At 48.2% G+C, this 13,113-nt stretch overlaps 1 protein-coding gene across 1 annotated transcript in view; it reads left to right on the top strand.

The window, feature by feature from the left end:
• The window catches only part of LRRC8A (leucine rich repeat containing 8 family, member A), a 31,454-nt gene extending 19,646 nt beyond the window's left edge, over positions 1 to 11,808 (top strand). Inside the window, exons 3-4 of the mRNA XM_006834846.1 lie at positions 533 to 2,697; positions 10,775 to 11,808. Of these exons, the coding sequence (XP_006834909.1) occupies positions 541 to 2,697; positions 10,775 to 11,050 (2,433 nt within the window). The 5' untranslated portion in view covers positions 533 to 540 and the 3' untranslated portion in view covers positions 11,051 to 11,808. The remainder of the gene's footprint in view (positions 1 to 532; positions 2,698 to 10,774) is intronic.
• The last annotated feature ends 1,305 nt before the right edge of the window (positions 11,809 to 13,113 follow it).

Below are 13,113 nucleotides of genomic sequence, written 5' to 3' on the forward strand. Positions count from 1 at the left end.
AAAAAAAAAAAAAAATTGAGTTCTCATTTGACCCTCTGGTCTGCAGTTTGCTTTTCTCACACTTTGCGGAAATCCCCTCTGGTCCCTGGTGAACTTTCTTGATGGCTGCATCCTGTTCCCGGGTGATCTTGGAGTTATAAACAAGGCCCTCAGGTCAGTCTGATCAAAATAAGGAAGGAATCTACAGATATGAATTCCCAAATGGTCATACTGGAATGCAGAGTGAGATTCTGGTGTGAGGACAGGCAGGCTGGGAAATGGCGAGGCTGTATTAGTGATGTCTGAGTGGGCCTAACTTTACAGTGCCTAGTCTGTAAAGTGGAGACACTTCCTGCCTTCGCCCATGGTGGTTTCCCAACCAACAGGTGACCAATCACCTGTGTTGTATGGAGACAGGAGTGGTAGGCTAGGTAGGACTCAGCTAAAGTTGATGTAGAATTTTGGACTGTAACTGTGTGTTCAACTGCCCCTGACCCCTGGTTCCCAGGAATGCCAGGCCACTCTCATATCTCTGCCTGTGGGTCCCTTTCAGGTTGAACCATGATTCCAGTGACAGAGCTCCGCTACTTTGCGGACACACAGCCAGCATATCGGATTCTGAAGCCGTGGTGGGATGTGTTCACTGATTATATCTCCATTGTCATGCTGATGATTGCTGTCTTCGGAGGGACTCTGCAGGTCACCCAGGACAAGATGATCTGCCTGCCTTGTAAGTGGGTCACCAAGGACTCCTGTAACGACTCATTCCGGGGCTGGGTAGCCCCCAGCCCAGAGCCTTCCTACCCCAACACGACGCTCCTGCCAGCTCCTGACAAAGGCCCCACAGGCATCAAGTATGACTTGGACAGACACCAGTACAACTATGTGGATGCTGTGTGCTACGAGAATCGACTGCACTGGTTTGCCAAGTACTTCCCCTACCTGGTGCTCCTGCACACCCTCATCTTCCTGGCCTGCAGCAACTTCTGGTTCAAGTTCCCACGCACCAGCTCAAAGCTAGAACACTTTGTATCTATCCTGCTCAAGTGCTTCGACTCACCTTGGACAACACGAGCCTTGTCAGAAACTGTGGTGGAGGAGAGTGATCCCAAGCCAGCCTTTAGCAAGATGAATGGCTCCATGGACAAGAAGTCATCCACAGTCAGTGAGGATGTGGAGGCCACTGTGCCTATGCTACAGCGGACTAAGTCGCGCATTGAGCAAGGTATTGTGGACCGCTCAGAGACAGGTGTGCTGGACAAGAAGGAGGGGGAGCAGGCCAAGGCGCTGTTTGAGAAGGTGAAGAAATTTCGGACACATGTAGAGGAGGGAGACATCGTGTATCGCCTCTACATGCGACAGACCATCATCAAGGTGATCAAGTTCATCCTCATCATCTGCTACACTGTGTACTATGTGCACAACATCAAGTTCGACGTGGACTGCACTGTGGACATTGAGAGCCTGACAGGCTACCGAACCTACCGTTGTGCCCACCCTCTCGCCACACTCTTCAAGATCCTCGCCTCCTTCTACATCAGCCTGGTCATCTTCTACGGCCTCATCTGCATGTACACGCTGTGGTGGATGCTGCGGCGCTCCCTCAAGAAGTACTCGTTCGAGTCGATCCGCGAGGAGAGCAGCTACAGTGACATTCCCGATGTCAAGAACGACTTTGCCTTCATGCTCCACCTCATCGACCAGTATGATCCGCTGTACTCTAAGCGCTTTGCTGTCTTCCTGTCAGAGGTGAGTGAGAATAAACTGCGGCAGTTAAACCTCAACAATGAGTGGACATTGGACAAGTTGAGGCAGCGGCTCACCAAGAACGCGCAGGACAAGCTGGAGTTGCACCTGTTCATGCTCAGTGGCATCCCTGACACTGTGTTTGACCTGGTGGAGCTGGAGGTACTGAAGCTGGAGCTGATCCCGGATGTGACCATCCCACCCAGCATTGCCCAGCTCACTGGCCTCAAGGAGTTGTGGCTATACCACACTGCAGCCAAGATTGAGGCTCCCGCCTTGGCCTTCCTGCGTGAGAACCTGCGGGCACTGCATATCAAGTTCACTGACATCAAGGAGATCCCGCTTTGGATCTACAGCCTGAAGACACTGGAGGAACTGCACCTAACAGGCAACCTGAGTGCGGAGAACAACCGCTACATTGTTATCGATGGGCTCCGCGAGCTCAAGCGCCTCAAGGTGTTACGGCTCAAGAGCAACCTGAGCAAACTGCCTCAGGTGGTCACGGACGTGGGTGTGCACCTGCAGAAGTTGTCCATCAACAACGAGGGCACTAAGCTCATCGTTCTCAACAGCCTCAAGAAGATGGTGAATCTGACAGAGCTGGAGCTAATCCGCTGTGACCTGGAGCGCATCCCCCACTCCATCTTCAGCCTTCACAACCTACAGGAGATTGACCTTAAGGACAACAACCTCAAGACCATTGAGGAGATCATCAGCTTCCAGCACCTGCATCGCCTCACCTGCCTTAAGCTGTGGTACAACCACATCGCCTACATCCCTATCCAGATCGGCAACCTCACCAACCTCGAGCGCCTCTATCTGAACCGCAACAAAATTGAGAAGATCCCTACCCAGCTCTTCTACTGCCGCAAGCTGCGCTACCTAGACCTTAGCCACAACAACCTGACCTTCCTCCCTGCCGACATTGGCCTCCTGCAAAACCTCCAAAATCTGGCTGTCACGGCCAATCGGGTAAGTAGTCTGGTCATCACCCAGAATATGGGTTGACAGGTGAAGTGGTCATGGTGGAGTACTCAGGACTGTCTGATGTGTCTGGGTTTGGACTTCTCATCTATGGTTCTCAGAACCACCCAGGATTGTTAAAAATACAGACTTACAGACGTACTGAATCAGAATCTCGGGATAGGAGGCCAGTGTGTGTCTTTGCCACGCAGTACTATAGAGTTGTTCTGACCAGGGTGTGGCTGCCAGCAGGGACAGTGCTGTTAGTTGACACCTCTCACCCAGTACTTTGAGCTGGGTTCCTCATGGACAGGGATCTGCAGGTACAAGGCCTGTGGCTCTCTGGGAGCTGGGTTGTGGAAGGTAGAAATTAACCCGTAGTTTGTGGTATCTTCCTCAGCTCATCCTAGGCTGGATTTGGAGTCGGACCAATGAGAGACCAGCAGGGATGGAAACTATTGGTGGCTGGTACTTGCTGAAGTGAAACCAAATGGTCTCTGCAGCTCCATGAGTTGGTTGAAGGAGAGAGAGCGTGTAGAGTCTGGCTTATTGCCACCTGCCTTTGGGCAAGTGGTGTGGGAGGCCGTGCCCTCAAAATCATTGGTGGCAGCAGGAGCCCTGTGTGCCTGGCTTCTCCGTAGATGAAGGTGGAGCCACCTGAAGGAACCTGTGGTTGGCGGCTAAAGTTTAGGGCAGGAGTCTCCTGTGGCTTTGTGGTCTGGGCTTTTGCAATGGAAGCAAAGCCATAGCAACTGGGAGGGTGGCCTCCCCCTGCCCACCCCTTCCTGGGGGCCCTACAGAGAGGTTGACAGTTGAAAGAAGTTGACGGTTGTTACTTTCAGGGTGGAGAGTCTTGTGGTTAGATGGTGGTGGAAGTCTAAGACCAAGGCTGGGGGACGACAGGGAGACCTGATTCATCCCTAGGTCTGCACCCCTCACAGACAGTGGTGCTAAAGCAGCCCCATTTGGTTTATTGGGCACTTGCTCAGTGTCACCCCTATGGCTGGTACAATACTCACATCATCCTGCTAAGTCCTTCCATAGGGGCTCTTTCCAGGAATCTAGGCATGGAGGGAGGAGGTTCCCAGAAAACACACACACACAGAGTACACACTCGCCTCACGCTCTTCCCTGGCCCCAGGAAAGGACAAGCTTTCTCCAGTATCACTCAGACTGAGGATTCTGGCACTCTTCAGACCATTTAGAAACCCTTGCTTCTCTCTTTCTGTAGACTGACATGTCTTCTCCATGTATTAGGATTTGTGACCAATCCTAGCTCCCTGGAATTATGAGTAACGCACATGTGTGTGTAGAAAGGTAAGGGTTGAGTCCCAGGTTGCTTTACTTTGGAAAACCCCTTGGAAAAAATGCCAAGGTTAAGAATCACTGGGAAGAATCCACCCTTTCTTTAACATACAGAGGGAAGACTAAGTGGCTTACTCAGATCACAGTGTTAAATGACCCCATAGTGAGTTCTAACTTTTCTCTTTATCCTACAACCCATTGTAATGAATGCCCTGTTCCAGGTGCTGCGCCAAGGCTTGACTTGCTCCCGTTCTGGTTAGAGGAAGGTGTAGGCTTTCAGCCTGGCTCCCCATCCTGCCCCCACCGCCCGTGTCCTCACACCAAGCATGCCTGCTGGCTGAGGTCACCTTTCAGGAAAGGCGCTGGTGGAGGAAGGAGACCCTCTGGACACCCTGTTTAGCACACTGCTTAATCACATCCTGTCCCCACCCCCAGAAATGCCAGAGGCCTTTATAGGAAAAAGTGTACTTGGGTCCATTCCAGCCAGGCTCCTCCTTTTGAATTTCTGAACCTCCATACTTCGTCACTCTCTGAGGGCTTGATGGCTCTTGTAAACCACCACAGGTGGGGAAAAGACAGTATGGGTGCAGGTCTGGGCTCAGTCCCTTAGATATTGTGCCCCTGGTGTTGCTTTTAACCGATGCTAAGGAATACCTCCACTACTCATCTGTCAGTTTGGTGTATTGTGGTGGCTGTGTGTTGCTGTGATGATGCTGAAGCTATGCCACTGGTATTTCAAATACCAGCACTGACTGTCACCCATAGAGGCCAGGTTTCAGCAGCACTTGTAGACTAAGACAGACTAGGAAGACAGACCTACCAATCGACTTCTGTAAAAAAAATTGGCCAATGAAACTTTTATGTGTAGAGCATTGCCTGGTACAGTGCTGGAAGCTGAGGCACTCAGGTTGGAAGACACTCAAAATATGACTGGGGAAGAGCTGCTGCCTCAAAGTAAGAGTTGTCTTTCATGATTGGATGGAGTAAAGCTTTCAGGGCCTTCATTTGCTGATGTGGCAGGACTTGGAATTAAAAGAAACAGCTGCAAAAATGTATTAATAATTGGAACATTGTATGTACAGAATATGAATCTAGGAAAATTGGAAGTTGTCAGAAATTAAATGGAACACTTAAAGATAGATAACCCTAGGCGTTAGTGAACTGAAATGGAGTGGTACTGGCCATTTTGAATCAGGTAATCATATGGTCTAATATGTCAAGAATGACAAATTGAAGAGAAATGATGTCATATTTATTGCCAAAAGGAACATTTCAAGATCTATCCTGAAGCTGTTTTCTTGGTTGCTGTGGCATCAGGCACCACGAACAGCAAAATCTCTCTTGACACCCTGTACAAGGCAGTGTGGGAAGTGGCCTGCATAGGAGCCTGCAGATGAGCTTGAAGGACTGTGATTCTCAGAAGGACAAACACTTCTTGGGCACTGTCAGGCTAAAGTCCACCCCGTGACCAAAGTTCCCCTCACGTGGATATCAAGGCATTGAAGAAACTCAACAAGAATAAGAAGCTGGTCAAAAAGCTAGCCAAGAAGTATGATGCCTCTTTTTAGCTTCTGAGTCCCTGATCAAGCAGATCCCATAGATCCCTAAGATTAGGACATCAAGCTTGGTATAAAAGGGAAGACCCTTAATAAAATAGATTGAGGCAGTGGGTACAACAGTGGACTTAAACATTACAGTGGTGGTGTGGATGACTCAGGAATAGACAGTGTTTTCATTTGTTGTGCATAGGGCTCTTAGGAGTTAGAACCAACTCAAACAACACTTAACAACAATGAACAAAATATTGAACGATGTAGAAAGCATCAAAAGAAGATGGAAAGAAAACATGAATACACAATCAGTGTACCAAAAATAATAGGTCAATGTGCAACCATTTCATGAGGTTGTATGTGATTAAGAACCAATGGTACTGAAGAAAGAAGCCCAAACTGCACTTAAGGCATTGGTCTAAAACAAGACTCTAGGAACTGGTGGAGTACCAATTGAGATGTAACAAATGGATGCAATGCTGGAAATGCTTCATTGCCTGTGCCAAGAAATTTGGAAGGTAGCTGTATGGCCAACTGACTTGAAGAGATCCATATTTGCGCTCATCCCAAAGAGAGGTGATCCAACAGAATATGGAAATTTTCAAACAATATCATGGATATCACATGCAAGTAAAATTTTGCTGAGGCTCATTCAAAAATGGCTACAGCAGTACATCAACAGGCAACTGCTAGAAATTCAAGCTGGATTCAGAATAGGATATGATACAAGGGATAGCATTGCTGATGTCAGATGGATCTTGACTGAAAGCAGAGAATACCAGAAAGATGTTTACCTGTGTTCTTTTTGAACGATACAAAAGCATTCAACTGTGTGTATCATAACAAACTATGGGTAGCATTGAGAAGATTGGGAATTCCTGAACACTTCATTGTGCTCATGCAGAACAGAACAAGACGATGCTCCATGTTTTTAAATTGGGAAAGGTGTACATCAGGATTGTACCCTTTCATCATACTTATTCAGTCTATGTGCTGGAAAAAGACTGCTGGAAAAAAGACCTCTTTAAAGTGTTAAAAAAAAACCAAAGATGCCACTTTGAGGAGGACCAAGATTTGCCTGCGCGAAGTCATGGTATTTTCAGTTTTCCCATATGCATGTGAAAGCTGAACAGTGAATAAGCAAGTCCAGAGAATTTATGCATTTGAATTAAGATGGTGGCGAAGAAAAGTGAATATACCATGGACTTCCAGAAAAGTAAACAAAATCTGTCTTGAAAGAAGTCAGCTAGAATGCTCATTACAAGTAAGAATGGCAAGACTTCACCTCACATACTTTGGATATTGTTAACTGGAAGGGACTAGTCCCTGGAGAATGACATCAAGCATGGTAAAGTAAAGGGTCAGTGAAAAAGAGGAAAAGACTCAACTAAATGGGTTGATACAGTTGCTCCAACACTGCAGTGATGGTGAGGTGGCGCAGGACCAGGCAGTGTTTGCTTCTGTTGTGTATAGGGATGATATGAGTCAGAACTGATAACCACAACAACAGAGGAATACCTTGACAAGGAAGGTATTCATTCATTCATTCATTTATTGACTCAGCAAATTAACAAAACAAAAAATTGTAATGTTGAGAATATATACAACAGAATGTATATCAATTCAACAATTTTTACATGTACAATTCAATGATACTGGCTACATTCGTCACATTATACAACCATTCTCACCCTCCTTTTCTGAATTATTCTTCCCCATTAACATAAACTTATTACCCTTAAATTTCCTATCTAATCTTTTGAGTTACTATTGTCAATGTGGAGTCCTGGTATGGTGCTGTGGGAAAAAAAAAAAAAAATCGCACTATACCACAAGATTTGTTTGAACCACAAGGTCAGCAGTTCAAACTCACCAGCCACTCCTCAGAAACCCTACACAGGGTCTCTGCAAGTCTGAACCGACTCAGTGGAACTTAACAACAGCAATTATCAATTCAATCACATGCAGATAGTTCTTAAAAGAGAACTGTGCTTAAGGCAGACATTATTTACTAGTTAGTCTAAACTGTTGTATGGCTTAAGAAAACTGCAGGGAATACTTTGGGTTTAAGGTTAAAACTATTGTCTCTGGATAATAGTTTCTAGGGAAGGGAAGTCATCCAGCCTCAGTGGCTCCAGCAGCTTTGAATTCCATGCAAATTTGAATTCTGTTGTACATTTTCCCCATTTTGATCAGGAGTCTTGTATAAAATCTTTGACAAAGTGTTCGGTAATGGTAGCAAGGCACCGTCCAGTCCTGGTCTCATGGTAGGGTATAAATGTTTTTGAATAGTCCAGGTATGAAACAAGGTACAGTGAACTTGAGGAACAAGGCCCACTCTTTTCCCTTTCAGAGCTCCCTGTTACGTTGACAGATAACAAGGCAGTTAACACACAGTGCAACAAAAACTCTTCTTGAGAGCTTCGAAGAATAACCCCAACCCAGACTTAATCCAGGGCAGGACAGCCTCCTGAAGAAAAAGGGACATTTTACCTGGGCCCTGAAAGATGAGAAGGAATTAGCCAGGTGAAGAAGATAAAGTCTAGTACATTCTTTCACTGAGGAACTGAAAGATGACTTGGAAGAACAAGGGTGGGGGAGGCTAGTGGAGAAAGAAAGAGAAACAGAGCTGCCCCTGGAATTTGGACTTTTATCTTTGGGGCAGGGATAGAACTGTCTGTGGGGGTATGTTATTTTCTACATAAATTTCATTTGCACCTTCATTTGTTCAAAGTCCATTTCCCCTTGCCAGGCCGTGAACTCTGAAGACAAGGACCTTGACTATTTTGTTCAGTGTCTGACTTATAGCAAATGTTTATGAAATTCTTGTTAATTGACTTGGTAAAGGAGTGAGCAGGCTTGCATGTTGAGAAATTATTGTTACTGCATTGAGGAGAGTAGATTTGAAGGGTCAGACAGGAGGGAAGGAGGAGGCGGCTTGAATTGGAAAAGGCTGCTACAGATGGAGAGACATGAGTGGACTTGGGAGAGATTCAGGAGATGGGGGTATATTGGATATGGGGACAGGAGTAGGTAGGTCTGGGGCGACTTACCGCTTTCTCACTTGGTTGCTCAGATTGATGAAGGATCTGTGACGCAGGGCAGAGGAAGAAGTAAAGAACTGTGGAGGGGTGAAAGGGTGCCCTGTACTAGGTGTTGGGGGGCTCTGGGACATTCAGACCATGTTGAATACATCTAATGTTCAAGGTGTCATCATCCACAACTCATGGGTGAAACTGGGAACCTTAATGATCATTGGGGAATGGTGGCGGGAGAAGAGAGGATGTCTGTCTAGGGCCTGGAGGTGGACTGTGGAAGAGGAAAGGCAGGCAGGAGTAGTATCCAAGGTCTCTGGGGAATGGTGGCGGGAGAAGAGAGGATGTCTGTCTAGGGCCTGGAGGTGGACTGTGGAAGAGGAAAGGCAGGCAGGAGTAGTATCCAAGGTCTCTGGGCAAGAAGGAGCCAGGTAAGAGGAGAATGGGTTCGGGTCTTGTGGACTAGAAACAGCAGTTGGTGACTGTGGCTAGATAGTTTCAAGGGTAGACTCAGGCAGAATCCAGATCCCGGAAAGACAGGAACCGTTTTCCGGATACTTTGTCAGGAAGGTATGGAGAGCCATGGTGTGAGCAGCCACAGAAGTTTGCTGGGAAGACTCCCCCCCCCACCCCACCCGCAAGACCAGCTAGACTTGCTGTTATGAGAGCCATTGACATGTGAGCTCCTCGAGGTGGTAGGAGAGGGTGGAATCAAGGTGCTAGATGAATGACACTTCTAGAGGGAATGACAGGTCCAAAGACAAGTGTGGCTGTGGTGGGGAGCTGAGGGGCTGGAAATGCCTTCCTTTCTCTGTGGCCTGGAGGGAGCTTACAAGCAAAGAGGAAAGCATGCCATGGAGAGGGAGGCATTCTGGGAGCTGAGAAGGGTCTTGCCCAGTGTTATACTGCAAATAAGCACCCTGTTCAACAGAATGAGAATAGAGCATGCACTCTGAGTTGAGGAAGCAAGACTTAACATCCTACCCTCTCTGACTATGAGTATGCAATGCCTTTCACTTCTCTGGGCCTCAGGCTCCTCAGCAGGAAAATGGGAGCAGTGACAGAGCATCCTCAGTGTGGCTGTTGCATGGTCTCCAGTCATTCTCGTGTGAGATTGAGGCTCAAGTCTTCTGACTATAAGGGTTCCTCCTACCATGCTAGCTGCAGGAAGTAGTCTTAGGATAATAGGTGGAATAAGGGCTCACTTTTATAGCTGATCATTCACAGAAGGGCAGTGAGAAATCTGGCATTTATGTAACTCTCCCGACTTTGGCCCCACTATTTGTGAATAGCTCAGAGCATGGACTGCTGAACCAGGTCACCTGGCTCTGCCACTTCATAGCTGCAGACTTCTGGGCTAGTTAGCATCTGTAGGGCCTCATTTTCCCCTCCTGTAACAAAGAAAGCATGTTTACAAGTGGGTGTGAGGGTTAAATGTGTTCATAATAGAAACGCTAAGAGCAGTTCCTATAGCATACAGCATATGGGTGCTACCTGTTGTTAAAATTTACAGAATCAGAACAGGGGTTCCATATGACCATCCTGGGTCCCCTACACTCATGACCAGTCTGTGACTTGACAAGCGAGGGAACTGAGGCCCAAGGTGAGGAAATGACATAGCTGGGATTCTCATTTCTGTTGGTAAGGTCATCCCAATTCTCAGGAACCGTTTAGGATGTGAAATTTTCCCAGTGTGCTACTCTGCTTTCATAAATTTTTCTTAAGCCTGGGTAGCTATGACCAATAGTCTGACCTGGCTCATGGAGAGCCCTGGGGTATAGGGGTGAAGTTGGTAGTGGCTGGTTAGTATTATCTGATTACCAGCCAAGTTCTGGACGACAACAGAGAACAAGGCAAATTCAATTCTGTCCTCTTAAAGCCCACAGCTCAGGGTGGGGGCGGGTGACAGGTCACCAGGCAGTTTCATCACATAGGGAACATGGTGGGAGCAGGTGCCATTGGTTTCCCAGGATAGTCAAGGAAGTCTTCTTGGAAGAAGTGACTGCTGAAACCTAGTGGACAGGTAGTAGAAGATAGCCAGACTTTGGCCCAGATGTAGTGGTGCCTAGGGAGCTGAAATGGGCATCAGAGAAAGCGCCGTGCCTGGGTAAGGGAGATAAGGGAAGCCCTGGCCTGGAGGTCCCCGAATCTGAGCCACATACACCTCACTTTGGCTCTCTGCTCCTTCCCCTCCAGATCGAGGCCCTCCCACCAGAGCTCTTCCAGTGCCGGAAGCTGCGGGCCCTGCACCTGGGCAACAACGTGCTGCAGTCGCTGCCCTCACGCGTGGGGGAGCTAACCAACCTGACCCAGATCGAGCTGCGAGGCAACCGGCTGGAGTGTCTGCCCGTGGAGCTGGGCGAGTGCCCACTGCTCAAGCGCAGTGGCCTGGTGGTAGAGGAAGACCTGTTCAACACGTTGCCACCCGAGGTGAAGGAACGGCTCTGGAGGGCCGACAAGGAACAGGCCTGAGTGCTGGAAGCCAGCCGAAGAACGGGGCTGGCCCAGAGCAGCCAGCAGTGGGACCAGCAAGAAGTCCTTAGGCCCAGGAGGGTCAGGCTCTGCTCTTCCCAGAAGTCCAGGGACAGGCAGCCCAGCCTCTTGGTCAGGCAGGAGCCAGGGGCAGGATGTGAGCTGGGCCAAGGTGAAAGGACAGTACCTGAGGGGCTGGCCCCTTTTCTCCCTCTGAGATTCACGTCCCTCAAGGCAGGTGCCTATTGGGGGAGATCAGAGGACTGCGCAGTATTTGGACAATCAGGGCCTCCTCATTGGAGACCCATTCTCTGCCCCAGAGGCTAAGCTGATGCCAGAGGTCCAGGGACACCTACTTAGTTCTTGGTATTTATTTTTCTTCACATCCCATATCCTCCTTTAGATAACTTATACATTCCTAAGGAAGTTCGGCTCTGATGGAGGGTGTTTATGGAAGGGTACACTATGTCCCCTTTTCCTTTTTAGTGATGCCACTGGTGTTTAGGGACCACCCAAATTTGAGCAGAGGGGTCCAGGGTAACCAGCCATGGGATGGTCATCCCCAATGGTTCTAGACTGGGGTCTGGTAACATGGCTCATGGGACAGCAGGAAGCAGGTTGAGAGGCCAGGCCTGGAGCCTGCCGCATCAGTTCTAGTGGCAATTTCAGTTTGTTTGTTGTTGTTTTTTTAAGTAAAAAGTTTTTTTTTTAACGCTTTGACAATGGATGGTTTGGGTATTAAAAAAAAAAAAAAAAAAACTAAACTAAAAAAAAGAGACACTAAAGGCCAGTGAGTTGGAGTCTCAGGGTGTGGTGGTAGTGTCCCTGGAGTAAAGCTGCAAGACATTGAATTGTATTTCCTTTTCCTGGGGTGTGGGGTGCAGGATGTCTTCCGAATCTGGTGTGGCCTTGGTCTAGTTCTGTTTGTTTCTCTCCTTGCCTGGGGCAGGGTGCTGTTTTTTGTTTGGTTCTTCTGGGTGTCCTTGTTTTCTTTCTTCTCCATGTGTCTTGGGAGGCACTCGTTTTTGTGGCTGTAAGCCAAAGGGAATGTTCTGGAACTGCCAAGAAGGGAGGAAAATTGGGTTGGCTAACCCCCAGATGTTGGTGCTCCATCCTTCCCTTCCACGATGCACCCACCCGGCCCTCCATACACAGTGTTACGGAGCCAAGAGGAGCGACTTCACCTGACCTCTGTTTTCCCACTTCATGTGTCGGGGATTTTCCTAGTGCTGCCACTAAGGCTCAGCTGCTTCCATCAGCCCTGCCACCACCCAGTCCTGCAGAATGGACACTCAGAGGCAGGAATTGGGTAGGGAGGCCACCGCTAGGAGGGCAAGCAACCCTTGTTTTTTTGTTTTTTATTTCAATCCAGCTTCTATCCAGGACACCTGGCATATAGTTCAGTCAGCGCCTGGTGGCAGGAAGCCACTTTGCTTTAGATCAGTCACTCGGGTCCCCACCTTAGAAGGGTCCCCGCCTTAGAGCAATCACTCAGACACTAAGGCACATTTTAGCATCTCTTGTCTTAATGAGTATGTGGGTCTGTCTTATCTGTCTGTGTTCTCTGCGTCACGTCATCAGATGTAACCCTCAGAAATAATAATGCACACTAGCCTCTGACAACCATGAAGCAATCCGTTATTTTTGGGTCAAATATCAAATAAACCTATAACAGAAAGTCATCTTTGAAAGTCTCATGTCATGGGGCAGAGCGGGAGGGGGCCTTGCCTCACCTCAGGCCTGCTGGGCCTTGTCGAGTGACCATTTATGGGACACGTGCCGGATCGTTAACTTTGCTCATCTCTGTCCCGCTAAACTGTAAGCTCCTTGCAGGAAGGTACTGGAGGTTTACAGCTAGATGTCAACTGGACATGGCATCTGTTGTGTGCGGGCTACAGGGCCTTGACTGGAGTTCCCACATCCAGCATGTTGTCAGTCTTTCCAGTTGCCTGTGGTTTGTGCTCTGAGAAGCTTTGATTGTTGTTATTGTTAGGTGCCTTGGAGTGGCTGGTGAGCTTGAACCACCAACCTTGCAGTTCAAACTAATTTTGCAATCCAGCCCA

Source organism: Chrysochloris asiatica, unplaced genomic scaffold (assembly GCF_000296735.1).
Source record: "Chrysochloris asiatica unplaced genomic scaffold, ChrAsi1.0 scaffold00014, whole genome shotgun sequence".
Taxonomy (NCBI): domain Eukaryota; kingdom Metazoa; phylum Chordata; class Mammalia; order Afrosoricida; family Chrysochloridae; genus Chrysochloris; species Chrysochloris asiatica.